This window comes from Lepidochelys kempii, chromosome 6 (genome assembly GCF_965140285.1).
Source record: "Lepidochelys kempii isolate rLepKem1 chromosome 6, rLepKem1.hap1, whole genome shotgun sequence".
Classification (NCBI taxonomy): domain Eukaryota; kingdom Metazoa; phylum Chordata; order Testudines; family Cheloniidae; genus Lepidochelys; species Lepidochelys kempii.
Genome location: NC_136385.1, coordinates 76035038 through 76062889, shown reverse-complemented (window position 1 = coordinate 76062889; position 27852 = coordinate 76035038). Strand labels below are relative to the sequence as shown.

At 40.4% G+C, this 27852-nt stretch overlaps 1 protein-coding gene across 13 annotated transcripts in view; it reads left to right on the top strand.

The window, feature by feature from the left end:
* The window catches only part of RYR3 (ryanodine receptor 3), a 581512-nt gene that overhangs the window by 507995 nt on the left and 45665 nt on the right, over nt 1-27852 (top strand). For 12 of the 13 annotated variants that reach the window (XR_012159473.2, XM_073348839.2, XM_073348831.2 and 9 more), the window contains 14 exons: nt 8-64; nt 6910-7009; nt 7208-7287; nt 7614-7690; nt 9949-10022; nt 10283-10300; nt 10764-10844; nt 11336-11424; nt 11995-12123; nt 12497-12601; nt 16604-16685; nt 18370-19694; nt 24326-24384; nt 27405-27576. Coding sequence is in view for 12 of the 13 variants with exons in the window: in XM_073348839.2 (XP_073204940.1) it covers nt 8-64; nt 6910-7009; nt 7208-7287; nt 7614-7690; nt 9949-10022; nt 10283-10300; nt 10764-10844; nt 11336-11424; nt 11995-12123; nt 12497-12601; nt 16604-16685; nt 18370-19694; nt 24326-24384; nt 27405-27576 (2448 nt within the window). In the remaining variant the exon portion in view is untranslated. The remainder of the gene's footprint in view (nt 1-7; nt 65-6909; nt 7010-7207; nt 7288-7613; nt 7691-9948; nt 10023-10282; nt 10301-10763; nt 10845-11335; nt 11425-11994; nt 12124-12496; nt 12602-16603; nt 16686-18369; nt 19695-24325; nt 24385-27404; nt 27577-27852) is intronic. The other variant, XM_073348829.2, reaches the window with a different exon arrangement.

Here is a 27852-nt window from a genome sequence, read left to right as displayed (position 1 = left end):
TAAAAAGAGCTGTCAAAGTGAAGAAGAGGAAGAAGAGGATGAAGAAAAAGAGAAGACATTTGAGGTGAGAGTTTAAACTACCTTTCCACACTGAGTGAAAGCACAGAACATTATTTTAACAGGAGCCTGACAGGAGGTGTGCAGTGACAATAGCCATGTGGAGGATATGGAGGAGCTTTGCTACTTTATTTATATAATAGCAGATCAATATATTAACACAAATTTCTGGAAGCAGAAAAGCTATAGAATAGGATGGCAAGCTGTCTGCATCAAGCTCAAATTTCTAATCCATTACCCTTAAAGCTTTGCCTGAATCTGCTCCTGCCTATTTTTAGGCTTGAAAAGGTTAGATTTTTATCTGTAAATATCAGTAAACATCAAGTTACACGCACAAACTGATGAAAAAATATTTTCATTCATAATAACAGAGATTTACTGCTTGAGAACTTAATAGAGTTTGATTTTAGAATATTTACTTTGTCTATTTTGACAATTTGTGTTTCAATGGTTATAAAGACAGGTTTCAGAGTAACAGCCGTGTTAGTCTGTATTCGCAAAAAGAAAAGGACTTGTGGCACCTTAGAGACTAACCAGTTTATTTGAGCATAAGCTTTCGTGAGCGACACTCACTTCATCGGATGCATACTGTGGAAAATACAGAAGATGTTTGTTTTTATACACACAGATCATGAAAAAATGGGTGTTCATCACTACAAAAGGTTTTCTCCTCCCTCACCCCACTCTCCTGCTGGTAATAGCTTATGTAAAGTGATCACTCTCCTTACAATGTGTATGATAATCAAGGTGGGCCATTTCCAGCACAAATCCAGGTTTTCTCTCCCCCCCCCACCCCAAACAAACCCACTCTCCTGTTGGTAATAGCTTATCTAAAGTGATCACTCTCCTTACAATGTGTATGATAATCAAGGTGGGCCATTTCCAGCACAAATCCATGGTTATAAAGTTTTAATATTTTGAAACTCATTGTCTACTGTCTGATTTCTGTCTGTCTGATTTTTCCCATAGTTTCCTGCAACTGTGAAAATATAAACAGATAAAAGTTGAAAAAATGCTAAAAAGTAAACATTGTAATCAGTCAAAATTATTTAAAAAAAAAATTCTGCCAGCCGAGCTATATTTTGTTTTGATTTCTTATTTTCCCTTTTGTTGACTTGGCTCTACCTCCCACCTCAACGCTCCCTTAGTTTCCTTCTCCCACTGTCATCTTTTTGCCATCTTCTATGCTGCCCCTAATGCCTGGAGCAGTTTAATCTCTTGGAGCATCATGCAACCATCCTTATTTCATTAATCTCTCTATCAAATACATTTATTCGACATAGTTTATCAGTTAATCTAGCAATGAAAGGAGCATTCACGGCTATTATCATGCACATGGAGTCATGGCTCCATGCATCAGGGTTCCCTAGGGAGGTCCAGAATACCATTGAGGACCTCCCCTTCGATGAATCACACCTCTTCAACTTCTTTTCAATGGACAAGTCTCTCCATAAAGGATTCCAGGGCTACCCTCTTGTCAAGGTTCCTCCCCCACTCTGAACTCTAGGGTACAGATGTGGGGACCTGCATGAAAACCCTCCTAAGCTTATCTTTACCAGCTTAGGTCAAAACTTCCCCAAGGTACAAAATATTCCACCCGTTGTCCTTGGACTGGCCGCTACCACCACCAAACTAATACTGGTTACTGGGGAAGAGCTGTTTGGACGCGTCCTTCCCCCCAAAATACTTCCCAAAACCTTGCACCCCACTTCCTGGACAAGGTTTGGTAAAAAGCCTCACCAATTTGCCTAGGTGACTACAGACCCAGACCCTTGGATCTTAAGAACAATGAACAATCCTCCCAACACTTGCACCCCCCCTTTCCTGGGAAATATTGGATAAAAAGCCTCACCAATTTGCATAGGTGACCACAGACCCAAACCCTTGGATCTGAGAACAATGAAAAAGCATTCAGTTTTTTACAAGAAGACTTTTAATAAAAAATAGAAGTAAATAGAAATAAAGAAATCCCCCCTGTAAAATCAGGATGGTAGATATCTTACAGGGTAATTAGATTCAAAAACATAGAGAACCCCTCTAGGCAAAACCTTAAGTTACAAAAAAGATACATAGACAGAAATAGTTATTCTATTCAGCACAATTCTTTTCTCAGCCATTTAAAGAAATCATAATCTAACACATCCCTAGCTAGATTACTTACTAAAAGTTCTAAGACTCCATTCCTGGTCTATCCCCGGTAAAGACCAGCATATAGACAGACACAGACCCTTTGTTTCTCTCCCTCCTCCCAGCTTTTGAAAGTATCTTGTCTCCTCATTGGTCATTTTGGTCAGGTGCCAGCGAGGTTACCTTTAGCTTCTTAACCCTTTACAGGTGAGAGGAGCTTTCCCTGGCCAGGAGGGATTTCAAATGGGTTTACCCTTCCCTTTATATTTATGACACCTCCATTCACTGGGGAGATACATGCCTGCCCCAAGAGGAAGTTTCACTGCCCATCGGTGAAATCTAGATATGTGGCTCAGCAGTTTTTCCACCAGAGTCTCTATGGACCACCACGTAAGAGACAGGGGGTTCAAAAGTCCCACTTTCCTACACCATCTGTAATAGGCTGAACACCTCAATCTCAGCCCTTGGCTCGACGTTATTATTGACAATATCTTAAGAGCTGCAAAACCTCTAAGCCCAACACCTCAACCCCCTCACACCATTTGGGGGTAATTTAGCATTCCTTTTAAACACCTGGAGTGCAGTAACAATGGACAAGTGGGTGCTGAACATCATCCACTTTGGCTAAACAATAGAGTTTGCATCCCTACCTCCTCCAAAAAACCCATCCCCACTCGCCTTTGGGGACCATTCTTATGAGAGTATTCTCAAACAAGAGGTGACAGTGCATCAACGAGCAATAAAATACATCCCTCCTCAATACCAAGAGAGGGTTTTACTCTACCTACTTTCTGATACCCAAAACAGAAGGGTGGTTGGAGACCAATCCTCGACCTCTGCTATCTCAACCACCTCATTCACAAACTCAGATTTCACATGCTCACATTGACAGCTATAATTCCATCTTTAGAAAAGGGCATGCGGTTCATGGCTCTCAATATGAAGAACAACTACTTTCATGTAGACCTTCGTCCTGCCTTCAAATGCTTTCTTAGATCTGTGGTAGGCTCCATCCATTTTCAGCACCAAGTACCCTCCTTCAGAATAGCAACCTCAGAGTCTTTACCAAGATATTCTCAGTAGTAGCAGCCCACATCAGACATCGTGATCTCAATGACTGGCTCCTTGTTGCCAAGTCCTGCCAGAAAGCCTATGCATCCCCTTCCATGATGCTACACCTCCTCTCTTCACTGGGAGTCAGCATGAATGTTAAAAAAAAATCTGTTCTCACCCCCACACAATCTCTGCACTTCATCGGAGCAACTTTATAGTCTGTCACCGCAAGACTGTACCTGCCCAAGGACAGATTCCAGACCATGAACAATATCATGGCTCATGTCACAAGCAACCTTTGAGTACCCATCAAGACATGTCTGTCCCTCTTAGGTAATAGGGTTGTGCACCTGCATCATCCCTTCAAAGGACTCTACCTTCATTGCCTTCAAACTTGGTTGTGGTTAGTATAGTCTCCAAGCTGTCATTCCTTGAACCTCATAGTGATAGTTCCGGCCAAGGTATTGTCTTCACTGCTGTTGTGGACAATTCCTCATTGGATATGCATGGGCCTCCCTTTTCCCCCTTCCTATCTGGCCAGGACCATTATTACGGACACATCCCTATTAGATTGGGGAGCCCACATGAACAGCCACACAGCACAGTGTGCCTGAACATCTTGAGAATCCAGGGTGCATGTGAATATCCTGAAGTTTTAAACTGTCCAGAAGCCATGTGAGTCCTTTCTTCTGTTCATCTGCATTTACCATGTCCTTACAATGTCAGAAAACACTATGACTGTCTTCTACATCAACAAGCAGTGGGGAGCAAGATCCGCCTTCCTATGTGCAGAAGCAGTCAGTCTCTGGAACTGGCGTATCAGCAATCAAATCACCCTATCGGCAACCTACCTTCAAGGGAAGCAACATGTCTGCTGAGGGAATCTGCAAGCACATTTTACAATTGATCACAAGAGGGAGCTCCACGACTCAGTACTGCATGGTATTTTTACTCAGTGGAGGACCTCAACAAGGGCAAGGATCTGTTCAGCTCTCAAGCGAACAATAAATGCACCGCATATTGCTCCAGAGGAGCACTAGGTCACTATTCCCAGAGTGACACTCTTCTTCTTCCTTGATTGGACTGCTCCTGCCACAAGTTTTACACACAATCCGGTAGGACAGAGCATAGGGCATCCTGATCGCCCCCTTCTGGCCCCAACAGTTCTGGTTTCCCAAGAGCCTATGGGTGTCATCCTGACCACCAATCATTCTACCAACATTCCCTGAGCTCCTGACCCAGTGGGAACAGCAAGATCAAGCACCCCAATCTGTGTCCACTCTACTTCAGGGCTTGGTATTTGGATAGGCATCATCCTTAGAACATTCATGCTCCACAGCCATTTGAGACATCCTCTGTAACAGTAGAAAGAACTCTACTACAAAATGTTGCCTAGCTAAATGGAAGCACTCCTCTTCTTGAGCACTCCAAAGAGGCATTGTCCCAGAGACGACAAATATTTCCCTCATCTTGGACTACATCCTATCTTTGAAAACATTAAGTTTGTCCATCAGCAAGACCACTTGGCGGTGGTCAGCACATACCATCCAATTTCTAAGGGCTACTCAGTCTTTGCAAATCCACTGACCAATAGATTCTGGAAAGGCCTAATAAAAACTTTCCCATCTACTCAGAAGCCTACTCTCCAGTGGCACGTGAATCTTGTTCTTTCAGTACTCGCAAGTCATCCTCCTCCCTTGTTTTGAGCCTTTAGCAACTTGCTCCATGTTCCTCCTTTCTATAAGGTCACTTTCCTTGTAGCCATCAACTCAGCAAGAAGCATTGGTGAACTTGGAGCAATGATGGCAGATCCTCCATACAATATATTCCTTAAGGATACATTTATTAATGTCTACACTCCAAATTCACCCCTTAAGTAGTTTAGGAATTTCAGGTTAACCAATCCATTCACTTACCTGTGTTCTTCCCAAAACCACATGCTTCCACAGAGGAACAAAGACTCCACTTCCTCAATATTTAGCAAGCCTTAGCTTTTTACATGCAGAGAACAAAACCAGCCAAGAAATCTCTGAGACTGTTGCTATAGTAGAAAGTCAGAGGGCAAAGCATCTCCACCCAGAGAATCTCCAAATGGATCTCTGGCTGCATTCTACTCTGCTCTCAGCTTTTAAATCTCTCACCCCCATGGGGTAAGAGCTCATTCTACCAGAACACAAGCAACAACTATGGCATCTCTTCAGGAAGGTACCCCTCCTGGACATCTGAAAAGCAGCCACATGGGCCTCCAATCACACATTTTCAAGACATTATGCCCTGGCGCAGGACTCTTCTGTTGATGCCTCCTTTGGGATGGCAGTATTCTGCTCAGCCCTACTGTCTACTTAGGTACTGCTTGTCACTTACCCACAGTGGAATACAACTGGGACCATCACTTGAAGAAGAGGAGGTTACTTACCTGTAACTGGAGGTTCTTTGAGATGTGTGGTCCATATCTGTATTCCGCTACCTGCCCTTTTTTCCCTCTGATGCATATGCGTAACTCACAGTGGAATACAGATAGGGACCACACATCTCAAAGAACCTCCAGTTCGTAAGTACCCTCCTCATTTGGAATTTCTGCTTGGTAGTTGTTGTTAATTATTTGTCGTATGATAGTGACTGGAGGCCCCCACTGTAGTCATAACCCCTTTGTACTAAGTATTGTATAAATGCGTAATATGAGAGACTATCAGAGTCAGGAATAGAACCCAGATCTCCAGACTCAGTGCAGTTCCCTATCCATTAGACCACACTGCCTCTCTAATACTCTTCAAATCATATAATTCACTTATAGCAATTTTCATATAATTGTTGAATCAAAATGTAATAGTATACCAATCAGTCAGGCTTTATTGCTTTAACCAACATTATAACTGGTTTGAATATTAGTTATGTATACAGTGGAGATACCTAATGAATAAACGCAAGTAGATTGAAATAGAAGCACTCAGTACAAATAAATCACAAAAATACATAATAATTTGGATCACAAAAACTGCTCCATTAAAGAGATTTGAACATGCAGACTACAGGCAGGACTAGCAGCAGTATGAGGGGAAGAACTGGTTTAGGAAGTGGCATCCAGGAATGATAAAGATTCTGCAGGCAGAGGGAGGTGGTTTTAATCAGATATTTCCCAGCCTTTAACGAAGTTCAGATGTATCTTAGGGGCTGAGAAAGCATAAAGGTCAGTTCTTATTTCACTTTAGAATCATAGAAGATTAGGGTTCGAAGAGACCTCAGGAGGTCATCTAGTCCAACCTCCTTCTCAAAGCCCACTTCTAATTTTGATGATCACATCTGGCACAAGCACACAGATCTGTAGTCAACTAAATCCATCCTTCAGATTCTAACAGTGTTGACTAATTTAAATTTTCTTGTTGTGAATACTTTCCACCCTCTTGTAGAGGAGATGTTCAGGTGAGGAACAGATGACTTAAGGAACAGAAGATTTAAAGAGTAAAAACACTGTGTATAACCAACAGTCTTTTAAAAGATGGAGCAGTTTGAGAGAGAAGCCTTTCTTCTGGCCACCTGGTGGATTATGGATTAGATTTTGTGGGCCAGCCGAGCTCTGCCTGAGTGCAGCTCATCTGACTCTATAGCTGTACTGGTCATACTGTATGTACATGCAAATAATGCATTCATTGTGGTGTTTGTTTCCAAACTCAGGAGAAAGAAATGGAAAAGCAGAAAACTCTTTATCAGCAAGCTCGTCTGCACGACCGTGGAGCTGCTGAGATGGTTCTTCAGATGATTAGTGCAAGCAAAGGTAAAGTTCTCTGAAGTATTTAAATTATGTTAAACCTATATGCAATTATATAAATATATCAGCTTACTAAATGCATGGTATATAATAAATCAAAATTAAATTCACATTATGAACTACATTAGGTATACTCTGTTCTGTTTTCCGATATAATCAGTTACGTTAACACAGATTTTAATTGTTATATGATTGTTTTGACAGGTGAACTGGGCCCCATGGTTATTGAAACATTAAAACTTGGCATTGCCATTCTAAATGCTGGTAATACCTTAGTTCAGCAGGTAACAATATTAAACTTTTACAAGCCTTCTCTTTGTAAAGGGAGCATATTATTTTGAGAATTTTAGTTTATTACTACTGTTCTTATGCTAGGAGGAGTTTGGTTAATTTTAGATTAGATGACAAAAAATGTGGGGGGTAATATTCTGGTTGGTTGAACAGTTAGATGCACACTAACATAATAAAGGCTAGAGCAAACTACATTTTAATAAGAGCAGTAATCAAATATATTGCTGGCCAATTTTGTCAATATGACAATGATAATTTGGCAAATTGTCAAATTATAATGATTTTTATATAGTTTTTCCTAAATCTCTCTCTCCTGTAGAAAATGTTAGACTACCTTAAAGAGAAGAAGGATGCTGGATTTTTTCAGAGTCTCTCTGGCTTAATGCAATCTTGCAGGTAAAAGCACAAACCATGTTGTTACAGCTTTAGTAGCATCTAGGTTGGTGGCTAATTGCTCAGAGTTGGTGCAGAGTTTGGATTACAGCAGTCGAGAACTGAGCTGGGAATTGATCTAGAGGGAATTGTATTTGTGGATCTTAGGCACTTAAGAAGAGTAAGTTCATCTGTGGAATATTCTTCCAAGAGAAAATAAAGCGTAGGCTGACCTTGTACTTCTCAGCAAGCACACATAAGAGTAATACAGCATTTGGTAGGTTTTAGCTCAGTGATAATTTGCAATGACAGCAGTGCCTGTTGTCCATGTGTGTCTTTCTGGGCAACAGTAAAAACAAAGTTCACTTGAAGACAGACCATAAAATGTAAAGGACACTAGAAACAATATGCTAGTGTTTCCCTTTTTGGTTTTAATAATATCACTGTGAATAAAAACAAGTACATGTGTCACTGTGAAACTAAATGAACTGCACTAGCTAAAAAACTTAAAATATATTCAGATTATAGAAATAAAATTATTTCACCAGTGTACTGAGAGAGGTTACCAGCTTCTGTTATGGGAAATGAGCTTTCCTGTATTAGCAATAGAAAATTATTCCTGGGGGAATTCTGCCCCACTGCACATGTGCAGAATTTATGTCCCCCACATATTTCTTTGCTTCCCCACAAAAAAATGACTTTTTTGACGGGGAAGCAAAGGGAAGCCATAAGAGTGGTCATGCGACCCTCTTCAGCCGTCTGTTTTGGGTGCCCAGTGCAGCCAACAGAGAGGTAAATCACTGTGGGGCAGGGAGCAGGACTGGAGAAGACCCAGCTGGTGGCTCCTATCCTGTGGCAGGCTCAGCTGCTAGTACCGGCTGGTCTGTGGAGGACGGGACTTCCTCTTCCCCTGCACGGCATCCAGGGCCAGAACACACCCAGATTTCTCCCCAGCTGCAGGAAGCTCTGCAAATCTCCCCTCTCCCTCCCCCCACTCTTCCCCGCTTCCTGCACCTATTGCTCCTCAGCTGCAGGGGGAGGTATCCCTGTACAGGGAGCTGCTCCCCCATCCGCCTAACCCCCCCGCATCCAGACCCCCTCATACCCAGACCATCCCACCGAGTCTCACCCCCACCCCCGTACTCAGAATCTCACTGATGAGTCCCACTCACCCTGCACCTGGACCATTGCAACGAGCCACCCACATCCCCTCCCCACCAAGACGCAACCAGCTGCAGCTGGATCCCCACCCCACTAAGCCCTACTCCCCCAGCATCTGGACCCCCCCACAATCAGACCCCCATGCCGAGCTCTATCCCCCTCAAACCCAGACCCCCTGCTGAGCCCCAACCACCTTCATCTGGACCCCCCCCTGCAGAGTCCCCTTACCATTGCACCCAGAACCCCCCAACAAGCTCCCGCACCCAAATTCCCCATTGAGCCGCTCACACCAAGATTGCCCCACACAGAACTCTCTCAACCCCCACCAAGCCCCTGCACACTTGGATCCTACCTTCCTGAGCCTGCCTGCCCACACCTGGTGCACCTGGCACAAAGGAGCCAGGACCCAGGGGTGTTTCTGGAGCAGGCCCAATCCTTGCAGTATGTCAGGTGTTGGGTGCAGTCTCTCCACTGAGTCCGTGTCCTGGGGTGGGGCAGGGAGCTACACAGTGATCTCCCACCTCTGTGCAGCCAGTGGCCTGTGCTCCCCAGTGCCATGCTGGAGCCTCCAGATTTATTTGACATATATAATTTGCAGAATTTTAAAATATTGTGTGCAGAATTTTTAATTTTTTGGCGCAGAATGCCCTCAGGAGTAGAAAATCGATCTTTCAATAGGTTTTGACCTTGGAAGACAATTAGACTCTCAACAGGTTCCTTTTAAATGGTAACAGTTTGGTAGAAACCATACGAATGAGAAATAAAGTAAACTCGAATTACGACTTTTTGGCAGATCCGACAGAATTGAATCAATACTCAAAACAAAATTTTGGGTTCCTTTTCTCTTCTACATATAGATGTGTAGCTCCTCTTGATATTAATGGTAGTAATAGGTGTATATCAAGAGGAGATTTAGAGCTGTATCTTTTCAGAAACAGACACTGGACCCTTATTCCCCTTCAAACCCTTTTATTTAAAACATGTTTCATTTTAGATATATGAGTCTGTGTAAAATGGGTAAAATGTGTGGGTCAAGGCTTCCAGAGAGTTCATGGAGGAAATTAATTTTGCCATTACATACAGCAGCAGAACTTTCTCAATTTTCTGTGCTTTGTTAAAAGTGTTCTTGACTTGAATGCATTTGAAAGACAGAATAAAGCAGAAGGTCTTGGAATGGTTACTGAAGAAGGAACTCGTAAGTATAATGAATAAAACCCATTTAATTCAAGTAACAATTAAAGAGTTTACTATGCTTCCTTCTAAAACTGGAATTTTCAGGGCTGTTTTAGCACATTGCTCTCTTTATTGATAGCCTCATTAAAATTAGGATTAGATTAGATTTTTTAACATGGTTAATGTTTATTAAAATTCTAGCAGTAAACATTTGAACGGAAATTATCTTGTAACTTACAATTTGCTTATCCTGTATTCTTATTATTTTTCTCTGATCCACAGTCATCGTTCGTGAGCGTGGTACGTTTGGGTTTACAGCTTTTGATGCTATTGTGTGTTGCAAATACAGAAAGAAATCTTCTTTAATTGCATCTTCCCAGACATCCTTTAGGTTTAGTTTTATGGTCTGCAGCAGGTTGCGTGTTGAGCTTGGACAAAGAATTTGATGCTTAATTAAAGAAGTGTCTTTCATATTTAAGGCATGGTTTTATTGACAACTAACCATTTACTTATTAGAACTTTAGTCCAGTAGTTTTTACCATGAATGCATTGGAGTGCTAAATATTTTGGCTTTTGCTTTTTCTGTTCCATAATTTGTTTTATTATCATTACTCTCAGTACATTTATTTAAAATTACTTTAAAGCAGCTTACAGTATTTGCTTTTTATTAGAATCACTTATTTTGAAGGATGCTATTTAAAGAATATATGTTTTGCATGTTTAATGATGAACAATGATCACATTCATTGTATATATTTTCAAGGTGAGAAAGTGCTACAGAATGATGAGTTTACTCGAGATCTGTTTAGATTTTTACAGCTGCTTTGTGAAGGTCATAACAATGGTAAGTAGACTGGAATGAATTTTCAGGAAAGTGATTGTATTCATATTCTTAAAAGGAAGGACAGTAGTCCTTAGTATTGATGCTATTCAAATTGACTTTCTGTTTTTTGCTAAAGGAAATCCAGTCACCACTCTAAGCTGAAGTGGTTCTTCAAAATGTGACAAACAATGCAATCTAATCAACTTTCACTCTTTAACTTTCACTCTTTAACTAACAGTCATAATGACATTCCAGAATTTATACATCTCACCATTAATAGAAAGATGGATGGCAAGACATTCACAAAAAAGTTCTTGTTATATGTTTAAATTATGATATATTTTAATAAAATTTCCAGAATTTTTAATAAGCATCTGTGCTTTTAAGTGTAGTGTATATGAGATTGTCTTTCACAATTAGTAGCTATAAGAGTAATTATAGTCGGATAATCTCCTATTTTTTTGTTTCTTATACATATATATTTATCAAACACAAAGTATTTGTGATTTCAGATTTTCAGAATTTCCTGCGTACTCAGATGGGCAACACTACAACCGTGAATATTATCATCAGCACTGTTGACTATCTCTTACGTCTTCAGGTAAAAAAAAAGACAAAGACAAAACGAAGAATAAATTATTCCCCTCCCCTTCCACTGAGGCTAACACAAGGAGCAGCACTAGCTTTGTGTAGTCTTTGCACTGGGAGTATCACAAAGATACTTTGTGCCCACCCCTGTGCAGGTGAATGAGGAAGCTGCCTGCACCCTCTGCTCCCTCACCTCGTGCACATGCTCATGGCTGCACATATTTTGGATGGACTTAATTTCATTTGTGATTACTAGTGTGGTAATCCTGTATATGAAGTTGACCTGTAACTAACAGGCTTAATATTAAAGTGTACTGCACTTGTTGTCTTCATTTTTAAATAGCCCATAACTGTCAGATGTGCCTTTGTAAAACAACAGAGTAATAATGTATTTCAGTATTGATCACTGCAGAATACATAACTGGACAAAAATGTATAACATTATTGTGGTTAGAAATAAAAGCACATAAAAATGTGAAATCCTATCTACCATTTCAACTTCTGTTGATGTGATAATGTATGGCAATTGCTGAATATATAATATGAGAGTGGAAAAATATAATATATTGTCATTTGTTCTTAGGAATCAATTAGTGACTTCTATTGGTACTATTCAGGAAAAAACATGATTGATGAATCTGGACAGCGTAACTTCTCTAAAGCTTTGGCTGTTACCAAACAAATTTTCAACTCACTTACAGAATATATCCAGGTAAATGGAAACCTGACAAAGGATGTTCAAATTTCAATATTTACAGTAAATGTATTTACATATAAACTGCCTGCTCCTCAGCTGGTGTAAATCAGCAATTGACATAGCTTCATTAATTTGAACCGAGCTATGCTCAGTTACACCGACTGTGGATTTGGTCCATAATGTAAAAATCTATAGATATTTTTGTGATTGTCTATATGCTTAACATTCACAACCTATGTGGTAATTATATTTTGGAAGACATTCTAGAATAACTTCATGGAAGATTGTACTTATTTCTTGAATTGCTCAAATAGGAGCCTTAAATGGAAAAAGCATTTCTTACCCTGATTGATGCGTAAAGAAAAAATGTGTTTTTCTTTATTTTTAGGGACCTTGCATAGGTAACCAGCAGAGTCTGGCTCACAGTAGGCTGTGGGATGCAGTTGTTGGCTTCCTTCATGTCTTTGCTAACATGCAAATGAAACTCTCTAAGGTATTTTCAGTTGTTCAACAATTATCTATAGTGCATAAGCATAAAATGCAATGTAAGCATAAAATGCAATAAAATGTGCAGTGAAAGCTATAAGTCAATCAGGAATAAGGTCTCTGTTCAGTTGTGTATAGCATTCTTATTTTCATTAGGTAACAAATAGCCCTCAACTTAGATGATAGCCCTAGAAAAACCTGTTGGGCCTTCTGCTCTATGGATTATGATTCTCCTTCTGTGCTCAAGTGAGTCAGCTAACCTCTTAAACATGTCCACATACAGTGTGCTTCAATTTTCTCTTTAGACACATCATTCATTACCTAATTGTCCTTATATGGCTAAGGGACTTTTTTTTTAATGGCCAGCCTACAAGTACCATGTTAATGAGTCTGAAACTCCTTATTCACAGCTACTTTAAATAATCCTTGGTGGTTTTTGCTTTTTTTCAAAAGATTTATCTCTGAAATGACATGCTTTCCATCACTTGAGAACATACAAAGGGTGCACTTAAGTTCTACAGCTTTCAAAGATGTTTACCATTTCAGCAATAGCTATGTAACAAGAAAGTTTATGAAAATGGTAAAATCTCTGAGTATAATAGAAATTTTATATGGCACCCATCATATTTGCTTTAGATTTAAAAAAATACAGTAAAATGTTTTAAAGAAATGAATAGTAATATCCTAATTTCACTGATAGGGTATTTGCATCTATGTCAAAAAAGAACAGAACCAATTAGCATATTTACAATTTGTATTGTGATAATAAGATGCAGGTTATTTTTACAGGTCCTTACTCCCACAGGAATTCTGTGCCACTGCGTGTGCGCAGAATTCATGTCCCCTGCTGATTTATTTGCTTCCCCGCAGAAAAAAGACTTTCTGACAGGGAAGCAAAGGGAAGCTGCAAGAGCAGTCACACACCACTCCCTAGCAGTTCAGGTACATCGTTTCAGGCACCCTGAGCAGCCGGCAGAAAGGTATATCACCATGGGGCTGGGGACACCCCAGCCAGTGACTCCTACCCTGAGCCTGGAACAGCTGCTAGTCCTGGCTGGGCTGGAGGCAGGAGAGGACAGGACTTCCTCTTCCCCTGCCAAGGAGTGGCTGGGACTGTGTCAGACCCATCCACAGAAACCTCTCCCAGCTGCAGGAAGCTCGGCATCCTCTCCTGCCCCCATCGCTCCTCAGCTGCAGGGGGGAGGGGTTGCTGTATGGGGAGCTGCTCCCCCATCCACCTAATCCCTGTGCATCCGGACCTCCCATACCCAGACACCCCCGCCAAACCTCACCCCATACACCCATAACCCTCCATACCTGAACTCCACCCCACTGGACCTCAACTCCTGCATTTGGAGCCCCCCTGGACCTAGACCCCTGTCTCCGAACCCCCATCCCTGCACCCAGACCACCCCCCACTGAGCTCCCTGCACTCAAACCCCCACACTGACAAGCCCCATCCCCCCCGCACCACCCTGAGCCCCTACATCCAGACCCCCACGCCACTGACCCCCAACTAGCTGCACCCAGACCCCACCCTACCAAGCCCCCCTCCCTCAGTACCCAGACTCCCCTGCTGCTGAGCCCAAACCACCTTCACCAGGAAGCCCCTGCAGAGTCCCATTGCACCTGGAACCCGCCCACCGAGCCTCTGTGCATCCAGATCCCCCCACACCTAGACCCCCCAGTTGAGCTGCCTGCACCCAGATTGTCCCACACATAACCCTCTCAGCCCACACCTGGATCCCCCCACATTGAGCCTCTTCACACTTGGATTCTGCCCCACAACTGGTGCACCTGGCACAGAGAGGCAAGGCCCCAGCGTATTGCTGGGGCAGGCCCAGACCTTGTGCTGTGTCAGGGCCAGGTGCAGCCTCACCGCTGAGTCCGTGTTCTGGGGGTGGGTGGGGGAGAGTGGGTGATCTCCCATCTTAGTGCAATCAGTGGCCAGTGCTCCCCAATGCCATGCTGGAGCCTCTGCATTTATTTATTGACAAATAAAACTTGCAGAATTATAAAATATTGTGTGCAGAATTTTTAATTTTTGGTGCAGAATGTACAAATTTGGTGCAAATTTTTGGTGCAGGAGTAAAAGGTCCTTCTACCAGCTTCCTCCCTCTCCAGTAGAGCTGTGTGGGAATGGGATTTTCCATTCCACACACACACACAAAAAGAGAGAGAGATTAAAAAAAATTATTATTCCAAATTGGAACAAAAAACAAAATCTCAAAATTTTTCTCAGGAAGAAAAGACAAGAAAAATACCACTGGGGGGGAAATGAAATTTTTTGTGGCTTGTCAGCTTCTTGGTCTGCCTAGACGCTTGCCTGATGGGCTGCTGAGGAGTCAAGGATTCTGAGAAACAGGCTCTCCCGAAACAAAGGGAGCAGGGGGAGGAAATATCTGGGACCTCAGGAAGGCAAGCCAGGCAGCTTGTTGTCTGATGTTCATCAAAAGTTTCAATGGCATTGACTTGTTCCTGCAGAACATTTTGGTTTCATTAAATTGGTATTTTCAAATGGAAAATTTTCCGTCAGACAATTTTCAACAGGCTTTACTCTGCAGTTTATTTCCCACCTTCCTAGAAGTCCCATGTCACATTAGCCTTCCTTCCAGCTTAGGAAAGCAGAATGGAACTCTTGGAAACCCATCACGATTGTTCTTAGATTGGCCTTAGTTGTTTCTGCAGAACAACATAAAGAGTTTGCCTGTTTTTAGGGAGCCAGAGACTCAGCATTTGAATGTGGATCTCTTGCATAGTTTTCAGAACAAATCACATAGCTAAAGAACCAGCCCCTGTGTTTACCAATATGTAACCTTCAAGATGCGCTAGTGTATTTTTATTGTATTTTGTATCTATATCTTCTTGGAGCTGAATTAAACTGACTTAACACTGATAGACACAAGCTACTCCAAAAGGTATAAAATACATAGTTTTACAGTTTTCTAAAGCCTGTATCCTTTTATTTTTTGAATAATGTCAATAATCATGTCATTTTCTAGTAATAAAAATATGAACTTCATGTCTTCACCACTGCAGATTACCAAATTTTGTCACTTAGTGGTTGAGCAAATGTTAAAAAAACATCAAGATTACTTAATCACAAAATGTTCATTTATTTTGATAACTGTGATTTAGTTTTAGTTACTTCTCTGTAACCTCTCTCATGGATAAGCTGGCCCTCTCGCGTTCCTCCACCACCCAGTTTAGATGTAAACATTCATAAAAATGCTTTGATTATCTTGTAAACCAAATTGATTTGCATACAAGTATATACAGTATGGTGACAAGGAATTACAGAATGGGGAGAACTGAGAGAAAAACAGAGCTGGTGCCTCAGGGAACAGCTTAGGTGTACATCCCCCACACAGGAGAAAAGAGACCTACTGCTGACAGACAGCAGCCACTTCCTTCACTTTAGAGGACCAGCAATGCTTCTTACACTTCTAATCAGCATTCCCCTCCCTTTCTTGTTCTCTCTTCCCCTTTGATCTGCATATAAACATCCTTCTCACCACCTAAAATTATACCATGAATCTTGGGCAAAATTTTCAAGCTTGGGTGCCTAAAGTTAGGCATCTAAATCCATATTGGTCTTGTTATATTAATTAATGTACTCTGGTATATTCTGTAAACATATTAAAGTTTTAGTAATTTGAATCCTAATATATTGTGCTACATCGGGGGGATGGATTTTTTGGTGAGTATTCTCTTATATATGGATTAGCAAAATTAATAAGGTTCTCCTTCACTAATAGTCTCCACTTCAGTTGTCCTCGGTACTTCATTACAACATACCCCAATGCTCACACATCTGCTCTAGTTGGGCACATCGTATTGTATGAGATTATTATAATATAACATTATGGAAATGACAGTGAACGATCCTGACATGTCCGTGTTTACTAGGACTGTATGTGTTAACCATTCCAAGTGCTATTTCTTCATGTTAAATGTATCTTTTCTTAATAAGAAAAGGAAAAAAATGTGTTCACCATTTATGTTGCAGGATTCCAGTCAGATTGAATTACTTAAGGAATTGTTGGATCTCCTGAAGGATATGGTTGTGATGCTCTTGTCACTACTTGAAGGTCAGATCTATTTTTTATAATTGCGTGTTATTACTTTCAGTGTTATGAAGCTGAGCTGTCACAATGCAATAATTAATCTTTCAGAATTGTTCTTTAATTGCATTTTTATTATGCCAGTGCAAAAAGCAATTTAGCTTTTATTAAAAAATATTTAAAAGAGAATGATATAAGGTGCGCATACCATTGAAAAAAGAAAAGGAGTACTTGTGGTACCTTAGAGACTAACCAATTTATTTGAGCATGAGCTTTCGTGAGCTACAGCTCACTTCATCGGATGCATACCGTGGAAACTGCAGCAGACTTTATGTACACACAGAGATCATAAAACAATACCTCCTCCCACCCCACTGTCCTGCTGGTAATAGCTTATTTAAAGTGATCATCAAGTTGGGCCATTTCCAGCACAAATCCAGGTTTTCTCACCCTCCACCCCCCCACACACAAACTCACTCTCCTGCTGGTAATAGCCCATCCAAAGTGACAGCTCTCTACACAATGTGCATGATAATCAAGGTGGGCCATTTTCTGCACAAATCCAGGTTCTCTCACCCCCTCACCCCCCTTCAAACTTCAAATCCAGACTCCAGCGAGAAACTGCTGAATTGGAATTCATTTGCAAATTGGATACTATTAATTTAGGCTTAAATAGAGACTGGGAGTGGCTAAGTCATTATGCAAGGTAGCCCATTTCCCCTTGTTTTTTCCTCCCCCCCCCCACCCCCAGACGTTCTGGTTAAACTTGGATTTAAACTTGGAGAGTGGTCAGTTTGGATGAGCTATTGCCAGCAGGAGAGTGAGTTTGTGTGTGTGTGTGTGTCCCGGAAAAAAAAAAGGGGGGTGGGTGAGAGAGCCTGGATTTGTGCTGGACATGGCCCACCTTGATTACCATGCACATTGTAGGGAGAGTGGTCACTTTGCATGAGCTATTACCAGCAGGAGAGTGAGTTTGTGTGTGTATGGGGGAGGGGGGGTGAGAAAACCTGGATTTGTGCTGGAAATGGCCCACCTTGATTATCATGCACATTGTAGGGAGAGTGGTCACTTTGGATGAGCTATTACCAGCAGGAGAGTGAGTTTGTGTGTGTTTTTTTGAGGGGGGGTGAGGGGGTGAGAGAACCTGGATTTGTGCAGGAAATGGCCCACCTTGATTATCATGCACATTGTGTAGAGAGCTGTCACTTTGGATGGGCTATTACCAGCAGGAGAGTGAGTTTGTGTGTGGGGGGGTGGAGGGTGAGAAAACCTGGATTTGTGCTGGAAATGGCCCAACTTGATGATCACTTTAAATAAGCTATTACCAGCAGGACAGTGGGGTGGGAGGAGGTATTGTTTTATGATCTCTGTGTGTATATAAAGTCTGCTGCAGTTTCCACGGTATGCATCCGATGAAGTGAGCTGTAGCTCACGAAAGCTCATGCTCAAATAAATTGGTTAGTCTCTAAGGTGCCACAAGTACTCCTTTTCTTTTTGCGAATACAGACTAACACGGCTGTTACTCTGATACCATTGAAAGAGCAAGGAAAATGCAGAAAAATACATTTAAAGGAAAATTATGGAGATTTAGGAATGAAATTGGAAAAGAGGGGTTTTTTGTCGTGTTTCTGAACATAAATATGAAATTAATTTATTTTTACATGCATTTATAGATAAACTAAATAACTTACTGTTTTAACATACAATGTAGGTAATGTTGTAAATGGGACTATTGGAAAACAGATGGTGGACACACTGGTAGAATCATCTAGTAATGTAGAAATGATCTTGAAGTTCTTCGACATGTTCCTCAAATTGAAAGACCTAACCAGCTCAGATGCTTTCAAAGACTATGATCCAGATGGTAAAGGCATCATCTCAAAGAAAGAATTCCAGAAAGCAATGGAAGGTCAGAAACAATACACACAGTCAGAACTTGAATTCCTTCTGTCCTGTGCAGAAGCTGATGAAAATGACATGTTTAATTATGTTGATTTTGTGGACAGATTCCATGAGCCAGCCAAAGACATTGGATTTAATGTGGCAGTCTTGTTAACTAACCTTTCAGAGCACATGCCAAATGATTCACGCCTTCAGTGCTTACTAGATCCAGCAGCAAGTGTACTTAATTACTTTGAACCTTACCTTGGCCGTATTGAAATAATGGGTGGAGCCAAGAAAATTGAAAGAGTTTACTTTGAAATCAGTGAGTCCAGTAGAATGCAGTGGGAGAAGCCACAGGTGAAAGAATCCAAAAGGCAGTTCATATTTGATGTTGTAAACGAAGGCGGGGAACAAGAGAAAATGGAGCTGTTTGTGAATTTCTGTGAGGACACAATCTTTGAAATGCAGTTAGCTTCTCAGATCTCTGAATCAGATTCAGCTGAACGACCTGAAGAGGAGGAAGAGGATGAGCCTTATTATGTAATGGAAGTTGGAGATGATGAGGAAGAAGAAAAATCTCTGGAATCAGCTTCAGCTTTTGCAATGGCCTGTGTTGCAGTGAAGAGGAATGCTGCCAACTTTTTAAAAATGGTCACTTTAAGGAACCTTAGGAAACAATACAGAAAAGTTAGAAAGATGACTATAAAGGAATTGGTGAAAGTGTTTTTCTCCTTTTTCTGGATGCTATTTGTAGGGTTATTCCAGTTGTTCTTCACCATCGTATGGGGGATTTTCCAGATTCTCTGGAGTACTGTGTTTGGGGGTGGCTTGGTTGAAGGAGCCAAAAACATCAAAGTTACCAAAATATTAGGGGACATGCCTGACCCAACACAGTTTGGAATCCATGATGACATCATGGAAGCTGAGAAGGTTGAAGGCATTGAGCATGGCATTAGAGTTGAACTTGTGCAGTTTGTGAAAGGTGAAAAAGGAGAAACAGACATAATGTCGGATATTTTTGGCATTCATGCAAAGAAAGAAGGTGGCTCAAAACATGGTCATGATGCTGGGCTCGGTGATGTTGCAGAAATAGTTGGTACAGATACTCCTCCCTCTTTGGAAAGCACTGTTCGTAGGAAAAGAAAAGCACAGGTAGGTGGAACAAATTTATTGTCCCTTACAGCAAAAATGTATTATATATTACTAAAAGTTCCAGTAATGACTGAACTTATTTGCTCACTAAATTGCTGTTCCTATGAGATACAGTATATACTCGATCATAAGCCTGTTCATTTATAAGCCGACCCCCCCCCCAAGATGGATAAGTTAAAATGGAAAATTTCTATGACCCATTCATAAGCCAACCTTGTAATTCAGGGGTCAGCAAACTTTGGCTCCCGGGCCATCAGGATAAGCCGCTGGCTGGTCGAGATGGTTTGTTTACCTCGAGCGTCCGCAGGGACAGAGGTAAACCGAAGTAAACAAAGTGTCCTGGAGCGCCAGCTGCTTACCCTGATGAGCCGGGACAGCAACTGGTGGGGCAGTTTTTTGGGGGGAAGAAGCTGGGGGTCCGGGGAGTAACCCCTGTGACCACCCCCCACATGACCCCACCCCTAGCCCGAGACACCCACACTCTGCCCATCCCATCCCTTCCCACCTTAGCTGGGGAGGGCCAGGGGAGGATGTCTCTGGTCTGGCCGGAGCTGCTCCGGCAGGCCGGTCAGTGCGGCCGCAGCCTTCTCCGGTGGGCCAGACCGGTCGGCGTGGCCGCAGCATGTTCCAACGGGCTGGGCCGGGTGGCACGGCCACAGCCTGCTCTGCGGGGTGGGGCTGAGTGGCACAGCTGCAGACTGCCAGCCCCGAAGCTGCAGCTGCTTCGGAGGCTGGGGGAAGAGCAGTGTGGCCAGAAGCGGAGAGACTCTGGCCCCGGCTCTTCCCTTCTGGCTCTACTGGCTGTGCTGCCTCTCCTTGCCCCCTCTGTTGAGGGGAGGTGCTGTGTCCCACCTCTTCCTCTCTATACCCGTTCATAAGTCGACCCCCTTCTCTGGTGCTTCCCTTTTTTACTAAAAAAATTCGGCTTATGAACAAGTATATATGGTATATATGCTAGGAATGTCATTTTCTTATATTTTATTATCTAAATCTTATAACAAAGAATAATTTTCTGGAAAGGAAAATTTTAGCCTACTTTTGACTTAATAATAATAATTATTGTTGTTCATTTAGATTGCAGTATTATTACTATTTATTATTTGTATTACTTTAGCATCAAGGAACCTCAGTCCTGGACCAGAACCCCATTGTGCCATGCACTGTACAAACACAGAACAAAAAGACAGTCCTTGCCCTGAAGAGTAGTAGCACCCAAAGAGTCCTAGGTGCTTTCCAGACCTAGTTGCTAACTTCCCATTCTGTAACTGTTATTTCAGCCTCCTCCCTAATACTCTTCCTCCATAATTATACCTGATAATCCCCTTAACTTACTTATTTTGTTTCCTTAATCGATTACACTTAATAAGCTGTCCTTTGTTTCCTACTCTCTGAAATAGCTTTGCCTGAATTTATTGATTTACTGTTAATTTAATATTTACTTTATTTTTAATTGTCCTTTCCTGATGTGAACAGTTTATCTTGTTCCACTTCACTAAATATCTACATAATTGAGTGTAATTCCATTTAAAGATGGGCCTGAACCAAAACTCTGGATCCAAATACATTTTCAAATTTTGAGAATGTCTAAACTCTGCGGTATAGGTCCATCTCTACTTGTATTTGGCCATTTCAAAGGCTTCTCTTCTATAATGGGTTTTAGCCCAGCCCTTAAGGCAGTGATATGATTTCCAGGATTTTCAATATAAACCTCCACTACATGACTATATAATGTACTATTTACTCTTCAGTCAAGCTTTTAGCTTCCATTAAATGTGTATTACCATTTTTTCCTACATATCACATTATATTTTCCATTTACAGGACAGTTTATTTATTTATGTCTGTTTTATATACATTTTCTTTAAAATCCTAATTTACTTATGACTATTTCATTGTCAAATCTCATTTTGCACAAATTCCTGATAATACAGTAGCAATTTCATGTCATTTTATATGGATAGTTTGTTGTATTTACATTAGTACTGAGGTATTTAAAGGACATGGTCATTGAACAGAGTGAATCGGCTTTGATATTAAGGTCCCTGGTAAGCCCTAACAAGTAATTTATAATATTTTTTCAACAAATTTTGCCTTTCTTTCTATTACCAAAGTGATTGCAAAGTTCTTAAATGTATTTGTTGTTAATTATTATTCTCATATTTCTTTTGGAATTAATGCAGATCATTTGAATCATTAATTGTGACTAATCAAATATACAATTTTTGGTTCTTCAGGTAGATGCAGCTCTATATTCCACTTAGGGGTGTGTGCACACAGTATACAGAAGCCAGAGAATTTTGCCTAGCAGTACCAATGGGAGTGGGAAGGAGAGGGAGAGCTCAAAGTGCAAATTTTACAATCTAATACACAATTCAAAATTGGCTTTCAATGAATCATTCAGCATTTAATCTAAAAGCTGCTTTTTATTAGTATTCACACTAATAAACTTGAGTGCTTGGGCATTGAAAAGTTAATGTGAAAAGTTCTCAAACTGAAATTCTCTTTAGTATTTGTGGAGAAAAAACTACTGTTTACTCAGACATAGTCCCTACAGTACCACAGTGTAGTAGGAGGAGCCACAAAATAAGGAAGCGAAAAAACAGACATACTATGTACGGTTCTGTCATGGAGAATGTTAATTTTTTTTTAAGATGACTGTCTCTCTCTCTTACTTTTAAAAACGTGAAATGGTAATAACCCTTTTGAGGTTTCATTGTAGCTTTTATAAGGGAGCTTGGAGAGGAAGGATTGTCCAAACTGAACAGTAGCCTGCCACTTGAAAAACCTGAATTCATGGTTCTGTTCCTCCACAGACTTCCTGCGTGACTTTGAACAAAACACTTAGGCACAGATTTTCAAAAGTGTTTTGGCATTGCTCCACTCAGCATTGCAGTACCTAAGTGATTTAGGGAACTAAGTCATTTTCAAAATTGGTTTAGACATTTAGTAGCCTAAGTCCCAATGACTTTCAATGTGATTTACAATCCTGGGAAAATAACTGATTTTTTTCATTACTGGCAAGTTCAGGGGAAAAAAATTAAAAATGGTTTGCCCGTACTGAATCCAAAAATTGCAAAACAATTTTGGCAAATCAAAGCTCTGTCATGTTTTGTTCAATCTGAAACTAATTTTGAGCATTTTTAAAGGGCTAGATTCACAACATCGGAGGAGGTGGTGGTGCCACCATTCTTCTCATTGTTAGCCCAGTTGTTGGGGTACTGACGTGGGATGTCTGGGAGACAGGTTCAATTGCTCCCTCTGTCTGATTTGGAGAAAGGATTTCAAGTTGGGTCTCCCACATTACAGGAGTGTTCTCCAACCCACTGGACTATGGGATATTGTGATGAGTATCTTTCAGTTTCTCTTTTCAAGGCTGTTCCACTGTGTATAAATAATTAAATAGTAATTGGAGCAGGGACTGGAACTTATGAATAACTATGAATTGCCACTATGAATGACAATGAATAGTCATTGGGACAGGGAAAGAAACTGAGAATGATTCTGTAGGGCAATCACCTAAGATGTAGGAGACCCAAGTTGAAATTCCTTCTCCACATCAAGAAGAGGGGGAACTGAACCTAGGTGAGTGCCCTCACTACAGGGCTAAAGAATATGAGGAGACCACTGCTGCTGTCATCTTTATGTGAATAGCATCTAAGTTCCAAGTAAAAATTATGACTGAAATTTTTGGCAAATAGTTCTGGGTGGACCCAAAACTGCATTTTTCTGCAAAATAAACTTTCTGACAAAAAGATTACATCAAGGTTTACTCCTAAGTCAATCTTTAAAATGAGACTTAGGGCTTGCAAAACAGAGTGAAGCAAGGCCTAAATACCTTTAAAAATCTGGTCCCTAGCCTCTTTGTGCCTTAGTTTCCTTTCTGTAAAATGGGGATAATAGTACATCTTTATCTTACAGGGGGTTGAGGGTAAATAGATGCATGATTGTGAAGCGGTCAGATACTATGTTATGGGGGAATAGATAGATAGTTTAAGGGGGGAAGTATTGCAAAAATAAAACATATACATATACTCTGCTAATTTTGATTAGATTTATAGAATACTATTACTTTAATCTATATTGACAAAATAGAAAATGTTGCCACTATTATAAACTAAACAATTACATGGAATTTGTGATATTGACATACTGATATTTGTGATAATCAACATTTTTCCACATTCATAGAAATTATACAAAACCATAGTTACATTAATTTTACATGCCACTCGTAACTGTCAAGTTCTTAATGGTGATCACTGTCCTCCAGCTAATTTTAAGCTATGATCTGTGCTCAGTTATCTCCATTCCTTTCTGGTAACTTCACCAGTCTCATTACATTGACTATTACTTTGAGTCATTCAGTCATCTGCACCGATTACTGTATTAATAATATATCTTGAAAACATGTTAGAGGAAGAATCACGATAGTTTTCACTATTGAAATGTTGTCTGCTACTTGTTTTAGAAGCAAAAAAATTTAGAATTATGATAATATGAAAGTGACCCAGTGTTAATGAGACATGGTGGTAATTGATTGTTTTGTTTGCTTTTTAGAAAGCATTAAGTAGAATTGAGAAGATTTTTTTAAAAGTAAGTTTATGGCAATTTTAATATCTTTTTGTTTTTAGATATCTGAAATAGCAAAAGAAGATGAAACAGAAACAAAAGCAGAATCTGAGAAGGCTGAGTAAGTTACTTTTACACTATTGTTTATTTTCTTGCTGTTCCTTGACGAGCTGGCCAGAAATAGCCCTGAGCAGGCATTGATTGGACTCTCCATCTTACCAGTATCTTGGGCAGCCAGCACAACTCTTCACAGGCAGCAAGCACTTTCACTGAGCAGCAGAGCAGGGACCCTATCCCAGGTGCAACTGTCAGCAATCCATAAAAGCCTATTCACAGTCTTGTAAAACTCTCTGCAGCTGCTTCACCTAAAATCCCGAGAAACATTTTTAACATGACAGCCTTCATTAGTGTGGTATTTACTTCACTTGTTTCCAAGCAGCAGGTGAGGCAGTGTGTGATCAGCTTGTGCTGAATCATAGAATATCAGGGTTGGAAGGGACCTCAGGAGGTCATCTAGTCCAATCCCCTGCTCAAAGCAGGACCAATCCCCAACTAAATCATCCCAGCCAGGGCTTTGTCAAGCCTGACCTTAAAAACCTCCAAGGAAGGAGATTCCACCACCTCCCTAGGTAACGCATTCCAGTGCTTCACCACCCTCCTAGTGAAAAAGTTTTTTCTAATATTCAACCTAAACCTCCCTCACTGCAACTTGAGACCATTACTCCTCGTTCTGTCAACCTTCTGAAGTATTAAGATTGATAGTCCTGCCAATTTCTTTGTTCTTTTTGATTGCCTCCTTTTATAACCAGGTGGTCTAGCAAATCTGATGACTCACACAGCTTTCTTGTTCCTGGCATACTTAAACAATTTATTCTTCTTCTTCTTTATATTTTGGTCTATTATTCAAATTCTCACTTTAGTTCCATTAATTTCAGTCCTACGAATACCTCTTCTAACCTGCTAAGTTTATGTCCTGGTGTTTTTGAGCCACTTGTGTTGGAGATTTATTTTTTAAAAGGATAATTTTGAGGCCCAAATAAATTAGTGTAGCTAGACATTTAACTGTGCTATTTTCTTTCTCAGCACTATACATACCTTCAGTGACTTTAACAAGGTAGACTCTAAAGTCTCCATGATGGTTCAGTAATTTTTAATTTCTTAACTTGTTCCCTTTCAGGCTTTTTCTAACTAATTTCCTCATTTTTAAAAAATCCCTTTCTTAGATTTCACTGTTAGAGAATTATTTTGGTATTTTTGTCTGCCCTTCCTTTCAACCCTGTGCAAGGATTTTAAGCATAAATGTTACTTGCAATGTTACAGTACTTCTCTGGTAATTGTCAACTGCACTTAAACTCTTTTGCATTTCTCTGTACTAAGAATCCAAAGAATCAATTCTATATGTTTCTCAGTATTAAGACAAAAATAGCCTCTCCTCTTGTATGCTCCAAAACAAGCAGTTCCGGAAGCTTTTGTTTATTACACCATGTTGTGTTATGATATTAAACTGGTTTATATTTAGGTGGTTCAAATCTCCCATTTTAATGGTTTTGTTAGATTTTATTTATTCCTTTTCCCTAATCTCTCTCAGCTAACTGATTTCAGTTTCCTGACCCAGAGGCTAGTAATGTACCTTATCAAATGCCATTGATAAAATATCTAGGTATTCCCCCAATACCAGATAGTTCACCTCACCTATTCTTGGTTAGGCTTTACATATTGTTATGTAGGCATTTATAGCTTTTATTTTCAATTCACCTAACCTCTTTCTATTGACAGTTTATTTCCTTATTCCTCTTCTGCACTTCCTTCCAATTAAATCATAAGTGCTTCTCTCTCACTATTGTATACACAGATTCCCTTGTACTTCTGCTATTTACTACCATGTTTCATTTTCAACTTAAGTACTTTGCAGTACCTGCAAGCATGCAGCTTAAAAATTCTAGTTCTAAAAATTCACTCCCCCAAATCCTCATTGTCATTGCCAGCAGTCTAAATCCTTTTTGGTTGATTAAGGAGGAGACCCTGCCTTTTTTATAGAATCCTACTTTCCAAAAAAGGTTCCCCAGAGCTTACTAAACATAAACCTCTCCTCTTTGTATGGCTGGCCCTCCTGTGCATATCATCAGGGGCATTCCAAAGAAAGTTAATGCAGGAGCCGTGGAATGATGCTTTGTTAGTAATAATGTAAGTAGCTCCTCAGAGTTCTCTCAAATGGTTCTTTATTTCACTGGTACTGCTATATACCAAACCACAAACTCCTCTCCATTTCTTTATAACCAACCATCTACTTGCCTCAAAGTTTCAATCCCCTCCCACCTTGGTGGTAATTTACCTTACCATTCTCACCGTTATCACACAGTCAGCTATTTATGTTTTGAAAACTGAATCTTCTAAAACAACAGTGAGTCTTGATACTTGCTTCTCATAAAGGGAATTACCTGTTCTGTTCATTTCTTCTTGAAGCACCTGGCATTGGCCACTGTCGGAAGACAGGATACTGGGCTAGATGAACCATTGATCTGACCCAGTATGGCCATTCTTATGTTCTTATGAATTCTTTTGTGCAGGAGGAATAATTGTCATCTTCTACATGTTTTGTAAGGTGGGTCCTTCTGAAGGAAATTTTCCTTTCATTCCTCACTGATTCCTTACTTTTATTATGGTGATTTTTTTGGTTGAAATGAAACCACTCTGCTATGAAATTGTGTGGCACATCCATAAATGTTTCTATCTTCTGTTCAACTTTGAACTCAAAATTCTGCACATAAACTCTGATAATTTTGAGTTACTTGCACTGGGTATATACATACTTCACTTGTTTAGGCAGCAAGTAATTGTACATTTTGCATTTGGTGCTAGTAACCCCACTTTGAGCTGCTTTTGCCTTTTCTCCATTGATCGCCCCTAAACTCACTAAGTGGATTATTGCTATTCTTCCACCTCACTTAGTAGTAAGGTAACTTTTTTGACTCTTGGTTGTATTCTCTAACTGTCACTTCTCATAGTCACTCACCTCCATTCACCTTCTCTGCAACTAACTCACACTCAAACCTGCCTCTCTTTATTGGGACACACTGTTTTAATCATAGCATAGACAATGCGGGAACTTACTCTGTTTTATTTCTGTAATCTTTTTTCTAGCATGGAAGATGGTGAGAAAGAAGACAAAGCAAAGGAAGAAGTACAATCTGAGCATTTGGGAAAGGAGGAAACCAAGAAAAAGAAACGAAGGCATGGACAAAAAATAGAGAAACCTGAGGCAGTTATGGCTAATTTTTTTAAAGTCGTGGAAATTTATCAAACGAAAATGCTGGTAAGTTTTGCTCCCATTCTTTTAGTCAAATAACACAGAGAACAGCTGTGCATGAGATACAAGGAAGAGATACTGTCAGTTTTTTACAAATTAATTATTTGTTAAAATTGATCATGTTTTTACAGTAGTGCCTAAGGGCCAACCAAGAATGGAGCGACATTGTGCTAGGCACCATACAGATGCAGAATAGTAGACAATCCCTGCCCTGAAGAACTTAATATCTAAAAAGAGAAGACAGACACAGGGTCAGGGGAGGGGTACAACACACAAATAGAG